The 20,662-nt window shown below is 41.2% G+C and overlaps 4 protein-coding genes across 7 annotated transcripts; 3 read left to right on the top strand and 1 right to left on the bottom strand.

The window, feature by feature from the left end:
• Positions 1-243: 243 nt before the first annotated feature.
• Positions 244-1,758, top strand: LOC6581335. The gene is made up of 2 exons (XM_044010184.1): positions 244-990; positions 1,060-1,758. Exons 1-2 carry the CDS (start codon positions 244-246, stop codon positions 1,756-1,758), a joined length of 1,446 nt encoding a protein of 481 aa, XP_043866119.1.
• A 2,435-nt stretch (positions 1,759-4,193) lies between these two features.
• Positions 4,194-4,940, top strand: LOC6581334 (pupal cuticle protein Edg-91). Of its 2 annotated transcripts, none has more exons than XM_032731562.2 (2): positions 4,194-4,654; positions 4,722-4,940. In XM_032731562.2, exons 1-2 carry the CDS (start codon positions 4,387-4,389, stop codon positions 4,787-4,789), a joined length of 336 nt encoding a protein of 111 aa, XP_032587453.2. In that variant the 5' UTR covers positions 4,194-4,386; the 3' UTR covers positions 4,790-4,940. The 2 variants fall into 2 exon arrangements, with proteins under 2 accessions (XP_032587453.2, XP_002007069.2); XM_002007033.3 differs by having other exon boundaries at positions 4,214-4,645.
• Positions 4,941-11,995: 7,055 nt separating this feature from the next.
• On the top strand, positions 11,996-16,661 carry LOC26527654 (extensin). 2 transcript variants are annotated; one of them, XM_015161775.3, is made up of 4 exons: positions 11,996-12,139; positions 12,223-12,288; positions 15,149-15,232; positions 15,293-16,661. In XM_015161775.3, the coding sequence occupies exons 2-4, from the start codon at positions 12,280-12,282 to the stop codon at positions 16,430-16,432; spliced, it is 1,233 nt and encodes a 410-aa protein (XP_015017261.1). In that variant the 5' UTR covers positions 11,996-12,139; positions 12,223-12,279; the 3' UTR covers positions 16,433-16,661. The 2 variants fall into 2 exon arrangements, with proteins under 2 accessions (XP_015017261.1, XP_043865931.1); XM_044009996.1 differs by having other exon boundaries at positions 11,996-12,143.
• A 1,627-nt stretch (positions 16,662-18,288) lies between these two features.
• LOC6581333 (cuticle protein 16.5) lies at positions 18,289-19,423 on the bottom strand. 2 transcript variants are annotated; one of them, XM_032731469.1, is made up of 3 exons: positions 19,315-19,423; positions 18,997-19,233; positions 18,289-18,945 (listed from the first exon to the last, which is right to left on the bottom strand). In XM_032731469.1, the coding sequence occupies exons 1-3, from the start codon at positions 19,315-19,317 to the stop codon at positions 18,418-18,420; spliced, it is 768 nt and encodes a 255-aa protein (XP_032587360.1). In that variant the 5' UTR covers positions 19,318-19,423; the 3' UTR covers positions 18,289-18,417. The 2 variants fall into 2 exon arrangements, with proteins under 2 accessions (XP_032587360.1, XP_002007068.1); XM_002007032.3 differs by having other exon boundaries at positions 18,289-19,233.
• Between the last annotated feature and the right edge of the window lie 1,239 nt (positions 19,424-20,662).

Genomic DNA, 20,662 nt, shown 5'->3' with positions numbered 1-20,662 from the left:
TGAGCTGGCAGCGAAGAAAAGTGCCGAAACCCAATCAAACGTCGGGGCTATAAACTGGAAAATTGGAAAAACGCTGAGGAAATTTTATAAAGTCGCAATGATAGCGCCGATTCGAGGCAGTTGCGACGCAGCCGTCGACATCGTTGAAAGTGAAAATCGGCCTTGAAAGTGAGAGTAAAAATGCGAATCGAAATGCTCAGACAAAGGAGCTGCCTGCGCAGGTCAATCTCTGTGTTGCTGATTATGCTGCTGCAGCACAGCCTGGCCATTAGAATTGAGAACACGTCGAGTTCAGTGGCGCCAGCTGGCTATCGCGTCTCGCGGCCAGAGCCCAAGCAGCCCACACAGCGCGTGCCGCCGCACCTGCAGGACATACGACCTGGCTACGTGGACGACGATGCGGGCGACGTGATACGCATCATTGAGCCGCCCCAGCACTTCCAGCAGCTGAAGCGACTGAGGCAGAGGCAGCCGCCACAGGCAGCAGCGGTCATCGCGCCGCCACCAAAGCCCATTGTCTGGGAGCAGCCACGTAAGCTGAGCACCAATCGTGGCGCCCCGCCGCCGCGTCGAGTGAAATCGCCTGGGGGCGACTTGCTGACACAGGAGACGCAGCTGGCGCCGCTGTTCGCCAACAATCTGCAGCTGCCCATGGAGATACTCGCCTCGGTGCGCAAGACGGAGCGACTGCTGAAGAGGCAGCGCCAGGGACAGGGACAGGGGCAGGGGCAGCCACAGTTGAGACAGCGCCACATCCAGCGGCAGACGCACACGCTCATTGCCCAAAAGGCGCTCGAGCAGCAGCTCTACCAGCGCGGACAGCAGCAGCGACTGCGCGCTGCCCTCCTGCAGGAGCACAAACGCAGCAAGCGCGTCAAGCGGCAAACCAAGTCGAGCTCCGATGCCAAGTATGATGTGCCGCATGGCCTGAAGCTCGTGGCGCACATAGATGAGCTGCTCAAGAATGCGACACGCTTTGTGCCCGATGAAGTGAAGCCGAATGAGCTGTCAGCCAAGCCAGATGCAAAGCCAGAGCCAGAGCCAGAGCCACAGCCAAAGACGAAGCCGAAGCCGAAGCCGAAGCCTTCGCTCTGTGGAAATGCAACCAACTGCGAAAGTCGACGACGTCGCCAGCGACTGTTTAGAGCAAGTGCACAGAGAAAGACAGCTGGCAGGGGGCGCAACTTCCGTCATGAAGCAACCACAACAACAAAAGCAACAACAACAAAAGCAACAACAACAACAGCAGCAGCTGTGGCAGAGACAATTGGGAGCTTAACAACTTCCGCAACTCCATTGGCCAGCCGCTTGGTGAACTCACGTAAAGCAGCTAACAACCGCAATCAAAAGCAAGTGGAAGCGGCCCGCCCACCGCAGCCCTCGCCGGACTCTGTGCTCTATGCGGATGTCATGTCCACCATACGCAACCTGTGGCAGGAGCACGACCTGGCAGCTGCGCCACAGTTCGTGCCCGCCGCGCAGGTGCACAACAACAGCGACTATCGCGCCCTGGACGTCTATCTGAAGGAGCTGGATGACATCGCCAAGAAGCTGCCCACTGCAGCGCCCATCACAACGCTCAACCAGGAGGAGTTTGCACCGATCACGCCCACGCCCAACTGGTATTTGATCAACAACGAGGGCCGCATCTACGAGACGCGCCTCACTAGCGAATCGAAGCCAACGGCGACGCTCTTCCATCAGTTCCCCGATATGCCGAAGACACAGGACTCTATAACGACGCAAGATCTGGAATAGTTTAGCAGCTATAAAATATTATTTATTTGCCTTTAGCCTTAAGTTGGTTTAAGCATCGACTGTTGTTTGAATAAATTATAATTTTATGGAAACTTTTTGGCGACAGCAATAATATTGCCTATGCATAGACCTATGCCTAAAAAAGTTGAGTCAAGAGGATAGAGATTCAACCGGAGTTCAAGTTGATTTTAAGTTGATTCTAGTTTAATAGTTGAAGTAGTTCACATAAATTTCAATGAAAGTCTTGTTCTACGCGTGTTTCTGTTTTTGGCGAGCCTAATGAATTTATGTTTGTCTTTGTTTTTATTTATTTTTTTTTTTTTTTTTTTTTGATTCTGCGTCAGGGCAGTCAAGCATTTAATTTGCCTAATTACAACGGCTGTGACGCAGGTTCTTGGTTAACGCGGTAATTTAGATAAGCAAACGGGCAATTAGCTGGCTAACTGGGTAGCTGGTTAGACCTTAGCTGGTTCTCTTAACGTACCAGAGCCCATTGTGCTGAACCCTGACCCCGCACAACATACAAATTGCTGAGAAACTCAGCGCGAAGCATGAAACCTAACTGAAAAGCTGTCAACAATTAGCAGCTGGCTGAAAGAGAATGGAAGAGGAAAAGCATAAAGCATAAAGTTGAGGCATAAAGAACATGAGATATGCTGACCTGATTACCTGCTGAATCAAATTTAGCGCGAAGAAAAAAAAAAGTAAAACTGTATGCCCATTAACAAAAACTGTTGAGGTTTATCCATAAATAAAAGTAAAAGGAAAATTGGAATGGGAGACAGGAGATCTGAAGAGAGAAATTATGAGAGATGCAATGAAATAAATGATAAATGAGCTGAATTCGATGAGATAAAACAGATGAGAGACGAGCTGAACTAATTGAGATATGAAATGAAATAGATGAGGCATGGGGTAAATTGAAATGAGAAATGAGATGAAAATAAAGAGATGAAATAGATGAGAGATGAAATAAAGTATATGAAACAGGACATTCAGCTCCCAGATGAAAAATAAAATGAGACAAATGTGAAATGAGATGAAAGAGATGAGATATAGAAAAGAGATGAAATAGATGAGAGAGGCGCTGAAATAAATAATTGATGAAATTATATACTTACAGGAGCTGAATGAGATGAAAAATAAAATGAGACAAATGTGAAATGAGATGAAAGAGATGAGATAAAGAAAAGAGATGAAATAGATGAGAGAGGCGCTGAATTAAATAATTGATGAAATTATATATATACATACATACATATATGAAACAGGAGCTGAATTCGATAATGGACCATATGAGAAATGAACTGAAATAGATTGGAAATGAGATGAATTAGCTGAGCAGATGAGAAATGAGCTGAATCATTTTATAGGTGAAATGAAATATATGAAACGTAAGCTCAATTAGCTGAGAGCTGAGATGAAATGAGAGATGAATTGAAATCCATATAGGATGACAAATGAGATGAGCAACGTCTCAAGCTACACTTGCTCTCAGTTTTTCATGCTTGGCTGACCTGAAACAACTAATTTGAATATAAATTGAACTGCTCATTTATAAATAGCTAAATGCCTTAATTACCTATATAAAAATAGCTTAATTAGGCAAACGTATATATGCAAGACCTTAACTTCCGTTACTAAAATATATTTCCCAGCCGCTTCCACTCGATGCATGCCTATGTAAACATATTTGCTTCACTTTATAATCGAGTTTTTTCACAGACGTCAGCGACTAATAGGGTGTTATATTTAGTGAAGATGCCAAATGGATGCTCGCTCATTTCCACATTCATTTCATTTAGCCTTAGGTTTTTTTAGCATTTTTATTATAGATATAAGATTTAGAATAGTTTTATTTTTTATTGCTTTAGAATGTTGTTTCGCCACTTTGGCAAAAGTCAAATTTATAGTGCTCGTGTTTGTCATTTCGGGTTGGCGGACTGGCATCCATAAATTTACCTTTTATACATTCTCCGAGTGGGACTCAGCGCCACTCCCCACTCCCCACTCCTGGCTGGCTGGGGAACGTGTTTGCATTATGTAAGCACAAGTCTCTGGACGTCATAAGGGTTCTTGAACCTCTTTAGTCGGAGCGAAACATTGTGAGCGGGCAATTGTAATTAAATTGAATAAATTATGGGCAGGCATATAAGAATTAATATTGTTTACGACATTGACCCCACTGACCAAAGCAAAGAGAGAGAGAGAGGTAGAATGATCTCGAGTGTGAGAGAGAGAGAGAGGGAGAGGCAGATCGAGCTGCAGCATTGTAATTAGTAATCGGTCATGCAAGAAATAGAAGCCCCGTCGTGGCCCTCGAGCCACGAGTTGCCGTGAGTACGCTTCATTGATAATCTGGCCAGTGTGGGTGGGTGGCTCGGCTGGTGGGGCACTGCCGGGGACACACGCAGCCGTGGGGTCGCCCAATTGTAGGCAAATTTTCGTAGACAATTGTTTTGTCGCTGCGCTTTGATGGCGGCGGCGGCGACGTTGCAAGAATCGCTAGCCATTATATAAACATGCAGCGCGGCTCGAGAGTCAGTCAGTTGTACACATCAAGTGGCATTTGCACCACCAAGCACCACTCCAAACAAACACTAACTTGCAAACTAATCCGGCAACAGCATGTTCGGCTTCAACTCCGCTTGCCTCCTGCTCTCCTTGGCGCTGTTCTGCCTGCTGCTGAGCGGCTCCGAGGCAGCGCCGCGTCCTCAGGCGGCGCAGGCAGAGGCCGCCAGCAGCGACTTGGAGGCTGGCGTCGAGGCCGAGGAGAAGGATCTGGACGGCGCCGCCTCCTACGGCTATGGCTACTACTCGCCCTATTTCGGCGGCAGCTACTACGGCGGCTACTGGCCGCACTACACCGGCAGCTACTACGGCCTGGGTGAGTTCGGTGAGTCCACTGTGGCGAGCCATAATCTAATAATGCATGTCTGAAACTCTGCACCACTCTACTCTAGGCTATCCCTACTACGGCGGCTACTACGGACTGCATCATCATCATGGCCACTACGGACACTACTTCTAGATGGGCCTCAGCTCTAGCCTCACTCATAGCCAGCACTTACTGTAGCTGCGCTCTTGACCAAAATTCTTGAGTAGTTTGCGCACGTTAGCTTCAATTCAACGCACAAGGATAATTGCTTCAATTAAGCAAAAAAATGCAAAAAAAAAAAAGACAATGTTTCTATATAATAATTTATAGTAGGCGATCAAGCGTTTCGACTTTATGACCCATCGAATCGAAGGAGAGAGAGCCGTAACACCCCATACATTACAAAGTATTATACATATAATTAGTGTTAGATGTCATAAAATAAAAAAACGTTTTGCCAAAATAAAGAGCCGAAATATATCTATTTGAAATTCAAATGTGGCTGCCTGCTTTATGGCATCTGGGCTTGCGCTAATTAAAAGACTTTTCAAACAAATTAAGACGCGAATTAATCAGCGCGGGCGACGCGACGTGACAGCAGCTGCGGCAGAAGCTGAAAGCAGATGCCGCCACAAATGGTCAATGATATTTATGCAAATGCTAGAGTCATGAGCTAAAAGTGCTCGACAGCATGGTAAAGACTTTGTCACGCCGCCTTTTAGCCAGCTATTAGCTGCCAGCTGCCGTTCTTATTGGGCTGCTATGCTTTACGGTGCGTATGCGTTATTTATGAGAGTGATAAAACACGCTCTGGCGAATCCATCTTGGCGGGCATCTATTATGTAAGCCCTTAGCTATGGCCTGGCTGACATTTGGTAAACAATTTGGCTATTGGGCCATAAATAAACACAGCCAGCTGTCAAGCGCGTCGACAACTCCATCAGTCTCTCTGCCCATTTGTCCGGCTGTCCCCATCTGTCTGTCTGTCTGTCGAGCAGCCCCACTTGAACTGCAGCGCTGAAAGGTTGCGCGGAAGTGGTGCAGCTCGCCGTTAATCCCACGGCAATGCGACAGACTTATGGTGCGAGAATAACCGTTTAATTTGATCAGCTCGTTGTGGCGCTTGGACTTTGCATATAATTTACATGCCAAATGAATGATGAATGAGTGCTATGTGAACCTTGCCCATAAGCACGAAAATATACAAACAATTAATGAGTGCGAGATATATAAACTTCATAATTTGTCAAGTGCAAATCAAGCCGAGAATTTGATGCGTGAACGACCTCTGCTCGCAGTTAACAATTATTTATATTTAATGTGAGTTTTGCTCGCAGTTAAAAATTATTTTTATTTAATCTGAGTTTTGCTGCTGAGTTTGGTTGAAATATTTATTTGCTATATAAATCTCAGTATCAGGAACAATTCGTTTTGTATACTAATCTGCAAATAATGCCGTTAAATTGGCTATTTAATTATCATTTGATCACGTTTTTATACATACTCCTTTGTGTGGATGAATGAAGCGTGGCAACAGCATCCAAATTTATGATTATTAATGTGCGTGCTTTTTTTTTTTTTTTTGTCTCTATTTTGGGCTAACAATGCGGCGAATTTGTTTAAATTTAGCCACAAACTTGTTTGCCCAATGGCTATATCAATAATACAGAAGAAGCAATAATTAGTAATAATAGCATTCCAATTGGAATGCACTTATTCCCGTATGCTTTTGGCCCCAATCTAAATGAGCATGACTACGAAAATGATGTATATATAGATTTCATATGGGTTTAACACACTCATTGCCAATGGCCGAAACAATGCAATCGAAGCCGGACAAACAAATTGTCGACAAAGTTGAGAAGAGTCGAGTGTGCAGAGTATAACCGACTGCGTAATACCCGTTCGTCATGCAGACATGTGTGTATATATATAATTTCTTGAAATTACGGTCATCTACAAAACCAATATACTCCCTTTGCTCAGCTCGTGAGCGGGCATATTTGTAAAGTCATCGAGCAGGTTTATTTCGGATGTGAGCTTTAAACGTGTAGTAGATATTGTTTTGGAGTTCAAGTGCGCTCGATCTCATCGAAGCTATTTGGAATTCTTTGCTTTGTTTGAGCGTTGCGTGGGTTATGTTATAATTCAATTAGACGCTAATCGGGTCATTAGTGGACGCCTTGAACGATCCGATCCAATCCGATCCGATCCCATCCGATCCGATCGGCGCGGCGAGCGTTAAAATGCAATCAGTCTGCCCTCTCGTATTACGATATCATTATAAATAAATAATCAATCTATATGCAAATCGACTTACGGCTTACGGCTTACTGCTGTTGCAACAGTTCCTGCTGCGACAAGTTCGTTTCTTAAGTCATTCGTTTTCATTTGGTATGCAGCGCAGATAGAGTAACAAACGAATTGCTGCATCTGTGTGGCATCTGCCTGGCCAGGCTTCTTGCCACCAAGGACATCCTTGTTATACGCACTTGAACCTCATCCTGTTGTTGACCCTCAAATGCTCGGCCATTGAACTGGCCGCAGATAAAACTTGTTTCGCCCAGCTGCGGCAATTTGGCAACTTTTTGTGGTTGTTGCTGCTGCAAATGAGAATCTCTTGGCCTGGCCAAGACCTGCGCGCGGTCGGTCGGTCATGCGGTCGGTCGGCCGGTCTCTGTGTCGGCCATGCCAAAAGGCATTTAAATTTCGTCTTTGACCTTGCTCGCTGATCTTCATGCTATCTTCATGTGTGAATGGCGCACCACAGGGCGCGTCGCGTGGTATGTCCGCAAGCAGTGAGAGGGAGACCGAGAGAGAGAGAGAGAACGAGAGAGGGCGTGTGATACTCCGCACGCCTTAATCGCCCGTGTGTCCCATGCTCGAGTTGGCAAAAGCAAGGGCAATCAATTGTTGCCACCGAGCTCTAAATGCATCCGACCAGAAACGCGCCCAAACTACAACAACAACAGCAACCAGAGCAACCAAAACAAAGCCCAAGACTCAAGCAGCTCGTAATTTTATTACTAGCAATTCTAAAAGTCAAGCGCCTTAATTAGCCTTTGACTTCCGCAACGTTTGCAGCACACGCAGACGAAGAATGTTTGTCTGTTCTGCTGTGTCTTTATATGCATACGCATATCAGCTAGTGGGTGGAATGATTTATGAGTGTGCCGAAATGTTCATAAATCTATTTTAATGGCATTTTTTTTATTTTTGAGACCATTATGCATTAGATTCAAGTGCTTAGAGCCGTTCAGTGAGCCATTTAATCAGAATTTAAGGCAAGCGTACTATAAGAGGGAAATGCTACACAGCGCATAGACATATTCTAAATTATATCGCATTCATTATTTGCGACGTGAAGCGATGAATTTGATTTAAGGTCACATCTTGCCTAGTTGACTTGATTGTCTCTAGCTACATCATCTTTAGAAAGGCACAACAAAAATAAAACGCATCGTCAGCAAATCCTGTACGCTGAGGTCATCCAGACGATGAACTTTCTATAGAGCCCGTATACAGCTCTCGTTTCATTTCCTTCTTGACAAACAGGATCAGATCTCGCACTTGAAACGATGTTCATTATCTTGCCATGATGATGATGACGTGAATTGTGTGGATGATGCCGTTTCGACCTTGAAACAAAAGTGCAAAAATTGTTGACGCATCAATGGCTGTTGTTGTTGTTGTTGTCGTTGCTGTTGTTGCCGTTGCTGTTGCTGTTGCTTTTGCTCTTGCTGTTAACTTGGTGTAGGATGTATGTAATTAAGTTGAACTTGTTGCCGCTTGTCGTTCATAGCTGGCATTTGCTGTAGCTGTCGCTGCTTCGGCTGCTGCTGCTGCTGTTGCTGCTGCTTTTATGGCCTACAACATTTAGAATGCAAATAAATCCAATGTCCGATTTACTTTATAACGCATCGCTCAAATATGCTTAAGCTTGCTCGAATTTCACTAATTCTTTATATGTGCATCAGCTTATTAGCAATTGGAATTCTATTATTTATGAATGCTAAAAGTTATTAATATTTGTACAATTAATTTATTTGTATAGAAAAATTTTGAAGCTAAAATTCATTTTTAATTTGAGAAGTTTTTGAACTAAAAAATTTTAATATATTTTAATAATTTTTTTTTTGTTTAATTTATTTATTTTATTTTATTTTATTTATTTATTTATTTTTATTTTATTTTTATTTTTATTTATTTTTTTTTTGTATGCCGGCTCTATATAATAATGTATTTACTTGTATTTAACATTCAAATATAAATAAATTAAAAATTAATTTTAAATACTTTTTTTTTTTTTTTTTGTATGCCAGTTCTATATAATAATGTATTTACTTGTATCTAACATTCAAATAAAAATAAATTAAAAATTAATTTTAAATACTTCTTCAGCTTCCGCTCTTAATAGATCATTATCGTATTGTGGAATAAAATAAAAATAATCTCAAGGAAAATCGATCGCTTCAATCTTACAGCAAAGGGAACTTAAATATTTATTAACCATTTGTATTTTTGTTTTTAGAGCATTTGCGCAGCAGCCTTGTGCCTTCTTGTTTTTTTTAATTTTATTTCAAACTAAATTGATCTTCGAATCGGATTGAAGTCTTTGAGCTATTAAAGAAGTCTGATCACAGAGAAGTCTGTGCAAAGCTGAAATCTTTTCGTCAGCAAAAGACGTCAACGAATATCAAGCATTATGTAGATCATTTTGGCTTGCGACGTCACCTGGCCTGCCTATAAAATACGTATTGAAATAAACTTGCATGCTGTATGTAAATTGCTGATAGATTCAAGGAATTAATAAATAAATATTTTTGCTAGTTTTGTCTAATTTTAGAACATCTACTTTTTGAAAAATTAATAAAATAAATGTGTTTGCATAACAAAAACGCAGAAAGTTGTTTTAGGTTCATTAACCTTTTCTAGACTTAATATCTTTAAACAGCTCACTCTTGCCTCAACCTTGTGGTTTTATTTTTATTACATATAAATCTCATCTGAAATTCAATTAAAATACGTTCGGTATTACCGAATCGGTAGAAGTTTGCTCAATAAATATTTCTGCATAGAGCATTTGTACTTCGGCCTTGCACACAATTCGCTTTCCCACACCTGTTAGCTAATTAATTTAATTACCTGTCATATTGTGACTTGTTCAATATTATTTCCCAAAAATCAAGTGAGGTTTGTTGAACCGTTCGCCGGACTTGCAGTGGGTGAAAATGATTCATTGTTTGTTGTCGCTGCTTCGATTGTGGCTCGCCCTGCGCTTTGTATGCTGCCGGCGAAATTATTGTGGTAGTCAGCTGTCCAAAATGCATAAAAAATAAAAATAAAAATAAAAACAAAAGCAGAACAAAAACAAAAGTCATGCGATCTTATTATTTATGTGCCAGACGCGGAGCATCTTAACTAGTGCCTAGCCACATCCTGGCTGTCGACGCGTCGCTCGCTGGGAGCGCATACAAATCAAGTTAAAGAGGAGAAGAACCTGTCCACTTAGTCGCGCTCGTAGCTGGCACACAAATTGCGCAATTAAAGTTTTTTTTTTATTTACATGAATATATATACTAAATGAATATATATATTCTTGAAGCTAAGCGGCTTGAGAAGTGTCTAGCGTAGAAAGCTCGTCTTTTAATTATTCCATAACAAAAAGTTGAAAACTTTTAGCTTAGAGAGCCGTTAATTTGTTGTGTATTTGTTTTTGTTGTTGTTGTTGCTGTTGCTTTTTGTTTGATTGCCACAAAAATATCGCATTTGAAAGTTGAAATACTTGAACCCATGTACAAATCGATATATCGTCTATCTTCCGGTTATTTGGCTATATTATTATAACAATAATTGAATTTCTAGTTTCAACTTAAGCTCAACCAGCATCATTTGTATGTCTTTTTTTTCAGTTTTTTTTTTTTCGTTTATGTTTTGTGTGCATTTAGTTTACTTGGTTTTATTTTTAGGGTCTCGAATTAATCTGCTATGCAATCCATTAAACGGCCATAATTTGTCAGCAGCTCGATTAATGAATGAAACAACATTAATTAGCAATTAAAAATGCTTTAAACAAGGTTTCTACGTAGAATCTGAGACCCAATGCCCAAATGCCCGATTGCTGCATTCGCTTTTTGGGTGCAGTTACGAAATTCGTTGACTTTGTTTCCAGTCGAGCCGATGATTGATGAAATTTGAATTAATCTCGCGCCTTTGCAATACTTTCATAGCAGTACTAACTGCTAATCGACGAGCCTCGAGCCTCGAGTGAATTCAATTTCAGTGAAGCTGGCAGCTAAGGTCAGGCAACGCAACGAGAGCCCTCAAAATGCTGTAGACAAAAGAAAACTAGAGCCAATTGAGCCAGTAGGGTTTCGCCTTGGTTAAATGATGGACTACAAGATGCCCTCTAAACGGGCTCAAGCCATTTATGCCTAGCCATACAGACATACGTGACAGTTTGCATATAGTAAAAAATGCCAGACTAGTTGATTCCCTGCACGGAAAAGTCATAAGAGTGTAATTATGTTGGAATCGAATATATTCTCTGCTGAGCTTTGAGCTGAATTTCATTAGTTTTCAAATGCTAGACTGAAGATACTCTGTTCTTGTATTAGAGCTTGTGAACTATAAAGACGATTATACTATGCGAGTTCGTAGTATTTTTTAGAGCAAAAATACCCTACAATTAGTAATCTGATTCTAGCCAGCTCTTATATATATTCAAATTCTAAGAGTACGGGGTATATATGTATTATTTTAGTTAACATTTATCTGCAGTTCCATTTAACGAATCCACATATCGAATATTAAAATTATTAGCAATACCCATTTTAAATACTAATGGGGTATACACCTCTATTTCTGCCCAGCTAGAATCGTACCCTTCACTATTTTGAGTATACCCCATTTGCCTGGCTATCTTCCCTATAAGCCCCTTCGCTACAGGGCATCCAAAGTGTTAGCTGCTATTAAAGCTAGTCGGCCAATTTGCGACACATTCACGGTCACATCAAATGTGAGGCAGTAGCCCAAAAACGTGAATCTGCGAGCCGTCTTGGCAGCTCGGCTGCCCGGTTGTCGAGTCGTTGCGTAGCAAATGGAACGAACTGCCGTCAGCTGGCAGGAAGCCGCAAACGCCAACGCAGAGGCTCTGTGGTTGTTGCACTTGAAGTGCTGGCAGCTTCACCTGCACCACTACCACTACCACCACCACCACCAGCACCATCACCGTCAGCGAGCACCATCGACGAGCAGTGGCGCATGCGTAGCCGAGTCAACTCGAAGTGTATTATCCGAAGTCGGGTGCGCTGCCTGTTCGGATTGATGCTCTTATAAATAAGCCGTGCGTCGGCTCTGCTTTTCTTATTTGAACTTCAAATCTGCTCGAGTTCGCATCTCGAATCGTGGAGCGATATTGAAACGCGCACGTTTTCCCAGCGTTTCATCTGTCGCGCTCATCTCGGTGTGTGTTCGTGTTCTGAAAGAGTGTATTGCATACAAGTGGGTAGCTGTCGCCATATACAGCAGTGCTATATAGAACATAGAAGCTAATCTATATATAAATCACTTATATATATTTTTAGCTGCTGACGCAAGTGTTGATCGCGAATAGAGTTTGTGCCGCGATAGTTGCAACCAAGATGAAGATGGTGAGTCGCCTTATAGAGTAGCGCATGTGTGTCTCCAAATCGTGCAACAATCAAGTAATAAAAATATCAGCCAATGGACACTTAAAGCGCCAGAATGCAAGAGAGGTTCACACTTTTTTTTTTTGGGGTGCAGTTGCAGTTGCAGTTGCAGTCGATGCCAGCTGCCATTCGTCTGTCAAACGAAATTGCCCAAGCGAGCAGCAGTAAAAAAAAAAGGCAAAAAGACAGCAAAACAAACAACGAAAATTTGCATAAATAGCGCTACAATTGTAAAAAATCGCAGTGAGCCCAAAAATCCACTAACTCAAATGAAGACGAAAATGAAAAACAAACGGGGGAAAACTGCGCCAAAGCCAAAGTAGGTGGCAAACAAAATGCGAACAACGAGACAACAAATGACCCTTAAGCCTAATGGCATCGTTGATTCACTAAATGTGTTAGCCAAGCAACCAAAAAAAGAAAAAGAAGAAAAAAGGTTTGTTTTCAATGCGAAAAGCCATCAACCGAAAACACATTCATAAATCCCCTCGAGAAAAAGCACTTAGCGCGCTTCACGCTCTGCGCTCAGTTCTTGGCTGCCAAAAAATGTGGCAAGCGATTTGACAACGTTGCGTATGCGCAATGTGTGGACAGCCAAAAGCTGAGCTTGATGAATGAATGATATATATATAAATATATACATATGTACATATATATTGTATATATGTATATGTGTTACATATGGCGCAGCAGCATAGAAGTTGGGGACAGCGAGTCTAAACTTAATGTCAGCAATAAAAACAAGACACACTCAGCTGCGCCTCAAGGTCGTCTTCACATACTCACAGTCAGAAAGATAGAGAGAGAGAGAGAGAGAGAGAGAGAGAGAGGAGTGGGAGAGGGAGGCTGTGACTGCTCATTCTGTTAAAGGGAATTTCACACGCCTCAATTGTGACAATTAACGCGCCTTCTAGCTGATTATTGGACCTGTTGTCTCCGTCATTACGCATTGTTGTAAAGGTGAGCTGTGATTCAGCAATCGGATACCCTGGAAGCAGTCAGTTGTGGGTGCAGCTGTTGCAATGCCTACAGAATGATGAGTTGGCAATTTGTCAAGAGATTTCATAATAGCCAAATTCAAATATGTTTACAGTAATTAAGTAGAGCGGAAATTTGAAGCTCTCAACCACAAAGCACATGACCAAAATTAATATTTGATATATATACATATATATACATATATATATATATATATATATATATATATATATATATATATATATAAATGTTTTTTGTTTCTTCTAACAATTCCATATCTGTTAAGTTATATAAAAAATGCGAATTGCGGTCCGCCTTCTGCTCATCACGCTAAGAATTTATTGTATGACACCTGAGTCACAGCCATATACATACATACACACACATATCTAACAGCATTTCAACAACTTCTACACTTACTTGGGCAGCGACTTAATGGACAACATTGTACGAAAATAGTAGTTTGGCGCTTTAGGCCATAAAGTCGTAATGAATGTAGCCCAGAACAGAGAAGTCTGAAACAAGCTGAAGAAGCAGTAGCTATATAGTTTTTTCATTTTCTTTTTTTTTTTATGGTTCCAGCTGCAGTTGCACATTTGAGTAGATGAATTCTGAGTTGTCGAATTGACAGCTGAGAGTTGATTGCGACTGTGCAGAGTGCCATTTTATAATTTGTTGGCTGTTGTCTTTTGCCTTAATTTCAATTAATCAAAATAACTCGTCTTGCTGCTGCGTGGGAGTTTGAAACAATTTTTATATACATTTGGATGGGCTCTTGGCTTTGTCTTTTTATATGTTTACGAATTCAATTCGCTTGATAGCTCGTCATTAGAAGTTTATGGCATCGAGAGTTCTCTCAAGGCGATCGTTGATTCTCCCCCACCCGCTCTGCCCTAAGTAATTTATGAGCTTCGATTCGAACGTTTAGATTCCGGGTTCGAGTGCCAGACTTGTTTGCTCGCCTCTACAAAAATCGATCAGATTAATGGCTAGAATTGAAAGTGTAGCATTCGACTACCAAGAGACAGTCGGCAGGCTGAAGTCTTAAATCCTCTCAGCGATGTTTATGAATGAGTTAGCTAATCTGCAACGTGACGGACTTATCAGATGATAGCTGCGACAAAGGTATTCAAATTAGTTCGCAGTTCACTTTTTCCACTGTCAGGTCGACAGACAGAAGTGGAACTAGTCGAGCAATTCGCGGCAATTCAATTCATCAAACTTTAATAATCAAGCGACTATCCAGCGGCAGAAAGTTCTTTTATCTAATCGAGCATAAAACTATGAAAATTGCGTAACAACGTGCTAATACGTTATGTATTAATTAGAACATAGTCGGTTCAAAGTGCCGCATGCTAATTACGGATGCGCTGACATTGACTCTAACTGGAAACCTGTTGCTGTGGCAGCTGCTACCAGTTTTTGATTTAGTTTTTTTTTTTTTTTTTTTTTTTTTTTTTTTTTTTGTTGTTGTTGCTGCTGCCGCAACGGTCTGCGAGGCATGCGGGAATAAGGGTGCCTTCGGCGCCAGCCTGTCATTGGTAGCCAATAGTTGAAAAGCATTCCAAACAACGAGTGCTTAAGCCCAACTGATTTTCAGTACGTTCACCCAATGTCATTTACAAATGGAGCCTACCATGTTAAAAAGTAACTTAATCTGTTTCACGAGCTGTGCCAATTGTGACCTTATTTAATGTTATACATATATATGTACATATAATATATCGAAATATAAATATACTGCATTTGGGTAGCCCTAATGCTGTCAATAGCTGCCTCACTTGCCTACTGGCTAAGACAATGATCTTTCATATATATTTAACTTGATCTTTTATCTTTTTAGCAACTTCGCTTGTTGTGCATTGTTCTGTGCGCTGTCGCAGGCCAGAGCCTGTTGGATGATACTCGTCGACAGGATAATTTTTTGGTGGGTTGTGTCTATATGAGCCTCGCTAATCCAGCCAGCTAATGGAGTCTTTTTTTACAGGGCTTGCTCGACCGCCTATCCCCACCGCTGAAGGGCTACGCGTATCCAACCCCTGCTCCCACGGGTTATACCTACCCAACCCCTACTTTTACGGGTTATACCTACCCAACACCTAGAACCACACCTAAACCAACACCTAAAATAATACGTCCTCCAACTCCCACTCCAACGTACTTACCTCCAACTCCAAGTTCAACTGGATATGTCTATAACACTCCAAAAATTCCATTCGTATTGCCACCTAAAACTACACCTACACCAACAACAAAAAGACCTACACCTAAAATAATACGTCCTCCAACTCCCGTTCCAACGTACTTACCTCCAACTCCAAGTTCAACTGGATATGTCTATAACACTCCAAAAATTCCATTCGTATTGCCACCTAAAACTACACCTACGCCAACAACAAAAAGACCTACACCTAAAATAATACGTCCTCCAACTCCCGTTCCAACGTACTTACCTCCAACTCCAAGTTCAACTGGATATGTCTATAACACTCCGATAATTCCATTCGTATTGCCACCGAAAACTACACCTACACCAACAACAAAAAGACCTACACCTAAAATAATACGTCCTCCAACTCCCGTTCCAACGTATTTACCTCCAACTCCAAGGTCAACTGGATATGTCTATAACACTCCAAAAATTCCATTCGTATTGCCACCTAAAACTACACCTAAACCAACAACAAAAACAACACCTAGAATAATACGTCCTCCAACTCCACCTCCATCCTACTTACCTCCAACTCCAAGTTCAACTGGATATGTCTATAACACTCCAATAATTCCATTCGTATTACCACCTAAAACTACACCTAAACCAACAACAACAAAAACAACACCTAGAATAATACGTCCTCCAACTCCACCTCCATCCTACTTACCTCCACCTACTGACGGTAAAATTGGATATGTCTATCCCGTTCCAAAAATTCCATTCCCATTGCCACAGTCGTATCCCAAAGTAGAGTCTAAGACAAGTGGTTACGTATATACCCCACCGACCCCTAATACCCGCATTGCGTCAACGTATCTTCCACCCCGCCCAATCACAACTCCGACGACCACCCGAACGACCCAAAACGTAGGCTATGTCTACCCAACGCCCAGAATTCCCTTTCTTTTCTAGGCTCCTCAGATGCCTATCCCATTACTAATTAATTGACACGATTGCCTCTGCGTGCCGATAGGAACATACGATATTAAATAATTGTAATTAACTGTAATAAATTAATTTAATATATACACTTGAAAGTGTTGTACCTGAGTCTGCACTCGCCGTCTCTGCATTCGAATTTTAGTCATTAAAGTATGTTTGTAAAAATCAGCCGAAATAAATCGAACTATGTCAACGAAAATTATGATTTTTTTTTTATTAATTTAATAAAATTTATGTATTAAAACAAATGTTTTTTTATACCTTGAATCCATCATATTTTTCGATAACTCGTCCGATAACTTTTTTATCGAGAATAATCGAAAAATTTATTTTGTTTTTTCAACCAACACTTATAGACCTAAAGACAACAGATTTACTGTGTATATACAGTTGATCGATATGAAGATTTTGTAATTTGCACGCCCCCTTCGCCCTCAATTAAAAAAAAAAAATGCATTTCAAGTACTAGAGACTTGTGCTTTGGAATGTACACACATTTTTACTATATGATTACGCTCTGAAAGTTTGTGTCTACAAAAGAAATTATTCAAGAAATAAATTCTCATAATATTGCCCACACTGCAGCGCAGCCTAAGCGCTGTCGCTGCTAGCTGCGCAGTCAGCAGAGCGCGTGATTATACGCAATGAGGCAATGTGTGTATGTAGATATGCAATGGTTGTGCTCGCTAGACACATCAGCAGCGTATGTGAGTGTGAATGTGTGAATATGTGAAAGGTAAGACGATTGCAAACACTTTTTCTGTTATCCGTCACATTCTGAGTCTTATTCTACCAGCATTATTCGTATTACTTCCGAAACGACGCAAATCTCTCACACGAGGACTAAAACGGCTTAAAAGGAATGATCGTGCTCAGAATGAGAGCGACTTACCGTTTACCTAAGTTTCATATTATTATTAATATGACCTATGCATCTGCTATGGAATCAACTTTAAGCTGGACGTAGCTAGAGATTTGAGGAGCATACTTTCTAGCGCGTCAAGTAATTGCACCTAAAGCTATGCAAACTGTTTTTAGCAATTTTTTTTTTTTTTTTTTTAGATAGTATGTTTTATAAGACTTAATCCAATTTCCCCTTTGCAATCCTAATATTAAAATTCCATTTGATCGCGACGGCAAATCTAGCATAGTTAGCTTTGACAATTAATTCAACTGAAGAAATCTGATACCGGTCTCGAATTAGTAACGCGTAACGGTATATGAGAACCATTGCAATCGGAAAGCATCTAAAGTATTCTAGGCAGCGAGGTGTCAAGGTAACATCCATCATGTGATAGCCAAATTCGTAGAGTTCAGGAGCGAAATTTGAGATTGGTTACCGGCTGGGAATGGCTAATGGTAACATATATATGACTTTTGAGACTCTATCGTGATTGGGTTTTTCTGTGTTTTTATACCAGATTATTGGTCTATTCATAGCGTTGGTCTAGACAAACTCTTAACTGCTTGAATAAAATTAAAATTAAAATAAAAAATAAATAAAAAATAAATAATACAAAACAAAAAACAAAAAAAAAAAGAAAGTTGAAAAAAGTAAATATATAGTTTGGCTTATGAAATTTGCATTATAAAATATTTACATAACATTACTGTTTTTGGGTTTTAGAAGCTAAGCTCAAAAACTTTTGAAATAGATTATATCATTAGGTTGTCATCAGATAAAGATGAATATGCATACTATATCGATATACATATATTTAATTTATGCAATTTTATTTAGTATACTTTATTCATTATTAAATATTCTATGTATTTGGGAAGAAAATTTGCAATATAGAAAAGTGGATTTAAAAGACATTTGTAAATCGTTTTGAAGGGTATTTCTTTATTAAAACTGTTCCCTGGCAATTGCCGTACAAATCATTAAAATCAACTTTTCAGCTGGAGGTAACATTTGCTTGGTCGCTTGCTGGGTAGCCTCGATAGCTTGCCATTTAGTATCTGCGGCGACGGATGACGCGACGGTGGGTCTTGTAGCGGTAGCCATCAGTGGAGGAGAAGGTGTGGGCTGCGACGGGCTCGGAGGCAGCGGTGTCGTAGCTGTCAGCGCCATAGGATTCGACAGCTGGTGCGCTGTAGGACTGGACTGGGGCAGAGGCAGCTGCAGTGTAGACTGGAGCGGGAGCAGAGGCTGCGGGAGGCAGGTATTCGCTGACTGGAGCAGAGGCAGCACCCTGGAATGGGGGCAGATAATCGTTGGAGGGCACACCACGACGATGGCGACGGAGGACAACGCGACGGTGGGTCTTGTAACGGTAGCCTTCGGCCGGGGAGAAGCTGTGGGCTGGTGCTGGCTCAGAGGCAGAGGTCTCGTAGGTATCGGCAGCAACTGGTGCGCTGTAGCTCTGGACTGGAGCAGAGGCGGCCACGTTGTAGTTCTGAACGGGTGCGCTGTATGACTCTACTGGAGCGGAAGCAGCAGCGGTGTAGGTAGCAGGAGCCGAGTAGGATTGGACGGGAGCAGCGTAGCTCTGCACTGGAGCCGAAGCAGCAGCGGTGTAGGTAGCGGGAGCCGAGTAGGATTGCACGGGAGCAGCGTAGCTCTGCACTGGAGCCGAAGCAGCAGCCGAGTAGGACTGAACGGGGGCAGAGTACTGCTGCACTGGAGCCGAAGCAGCAGTATCATAGCTAGCATATGAGGCAACTGGTGCGGAGGCGGCGCCACGGCCAGGTGGCAGGTACTGGTTGGTTGGCAGATGGCTAACATCCGCGGCAACGCAAGCGACGAAGGCAACGAGCAACAACAGTTTCTGCGAATAGAAAGAGAAAGACAATTAGTTTGGTCTCACTGTGGCAGTCCCTTACTAAGGATCTGTATGTGCTTTAGCTACCATTTTGCTAGCTTGCTTTTTGTTCTTCAGCTAACTGCAGAATCCCAAGAAGAAATGATGCTGCTTGCTAAGTTCTGCCGGATATTTATATGATTCTAATCACACCGCTTGCTATGCTACCAAAATTAGCATTTGACTTTGCATTAAATTAATGTATTTTGCTTTTTGTATAAAAAGTTAGACAGCACCGCCAAAAAAATAAATCTATTATAGTTTTTTTTACTTTTCTTATTGCTATTCAGGTTTAATACAAGTTTCTTTCGTGACACACACACAGGTGCTTATTAATATATTTATATATATAAATATATTTATATATTTGCAGTGAATCAATTGAATTATGTTCGACTATTGATGTCCACATCAACTTGCAGCTTGAGCTTTAATTGGTCAGCCAAAAACTGGCCACAAAGTAATCTGTTTTAATTAACAATCTACTTCTTCTTCTTTAACCCCTCCGCACTGCGGAATTTCTCTCATCTAAGCTCGTGCCGCCTTTTATTTACTTATTTAGATTTATTTATTCACTTTTTTTTATTTTGTTGCTCCCATTGAACCAAGTCAATTCATCCGTAATTAGATTTCGATATAATTCGATTATGGCTTCATTTACATATTGTCAACGCGAGTCGTGCAAGACTGCCAGACTTCTTGGCAGACAGTGCCTCGAAAAAGTATTGCATAACTCAAGGATGCCTGCTGAAGCGCCAAAAACGAGTTTTTGCGGATTGCTTAAAGTCTGCCAGATAATTGAATAAGAGTTAAACTAAATGCATATGAATATTTGCTATCAGGCCATCAATAAATGCGGATGTTCGGAAGACTAGCTTATAGGCTATTCCTATTCGTTGAAGCAAAGACTCAGATAAGACATTTCGATCTATATCGAACGGATTTTGCTTGTGCCTGTTAGGCTGCTATATAATATACTTCAAACCATTTACTCTAAAGGAATCGGCGATAAATACAACATGGTAATCCGACACTAAGCAGAAAATTGTCTTAATCGGATCTCATAATATATATATATATATATTTTTTTTTTAATTTTGATATGTAGATTGGTAAACCATCAAGTGTATAATGGACTAATCCATAAGAGAATGTAGGAAGTCTTTCCTTCAGATAATATAGATACTTCCTTTATTATACATATTCCCCGATTTTGATGCATAATAATTTAAGTATGGAATATTGATTCGAGACCCTCGTAAAGTCTTAAGATTTCCTCAATATGCCCATTTAAGGCATGGCTGATCAGGAAATACTATATATATGACTATTTAAAGGGCTATAGACTTAAGACTTCAATTCAAAAAGGTATATACGGCTTTTGGCGGTGTGGTCA

Source organism: Drosophila mojavensis, unplaced genomic scaffold, assembly GCF_018153725.1.
Source record: "Drosophila mojavensis isolate 15081-1352.22 unplaced genomic scaffold, ASM1815372v1 contig_74, whole genome shotgun sequence".
In the NCBI taxonomy this organism is placed as follows: Eukaryota; Metazoa; Arthropoda; class Insecta; order Diptera; family Drosophilidae; genus Drosophila; species Drosophila mojavensis.
This window is presented reverse-complemented; position numbering and strand designations above follow the sequence as displayed.

Bases quoted from the DNA above. Each gene is read 5' to 3' on its own strand.
- LOC6581335 (XM_044010184.1), top strand. From the start codon at position 244: ATGCTGCTGCAGCACAGCCTGGCCATTAGAATTGAGAACACGTCGAGT. The intron at 991-1,059 runs GTGAAGCCGAAT...CCACAGCCAAAG, and splicing joins CACGCTTTGTGCCCGATGAA to ACGAAGCCGAAGCCGAAGCC.
- LOC6581334 (XM_032731562.2), top strand. From the start codon at position 4,387: ATGTTCGGCTTCAACTCCGCTTGCCTCCTGCTCTCCTTGGCGCTGTTC. The intron at 4,655-4,721 runs GTGAGTCCACTG...ACTCTACTCTAG, and splicing joins CTACGGCCTGGGTGAGTTCG to GCTATCCCTACTACGGCGGC.
- LOC26527654 (XM_015161775.3), top strand. The intron at 15,233-15,292 runs GTGGGTTGTGTC...CTTTTTTTACAG, and splicing joins GTCGACAGGATAATTTTTTG to GGCTTGCTCGACCGCCTATC.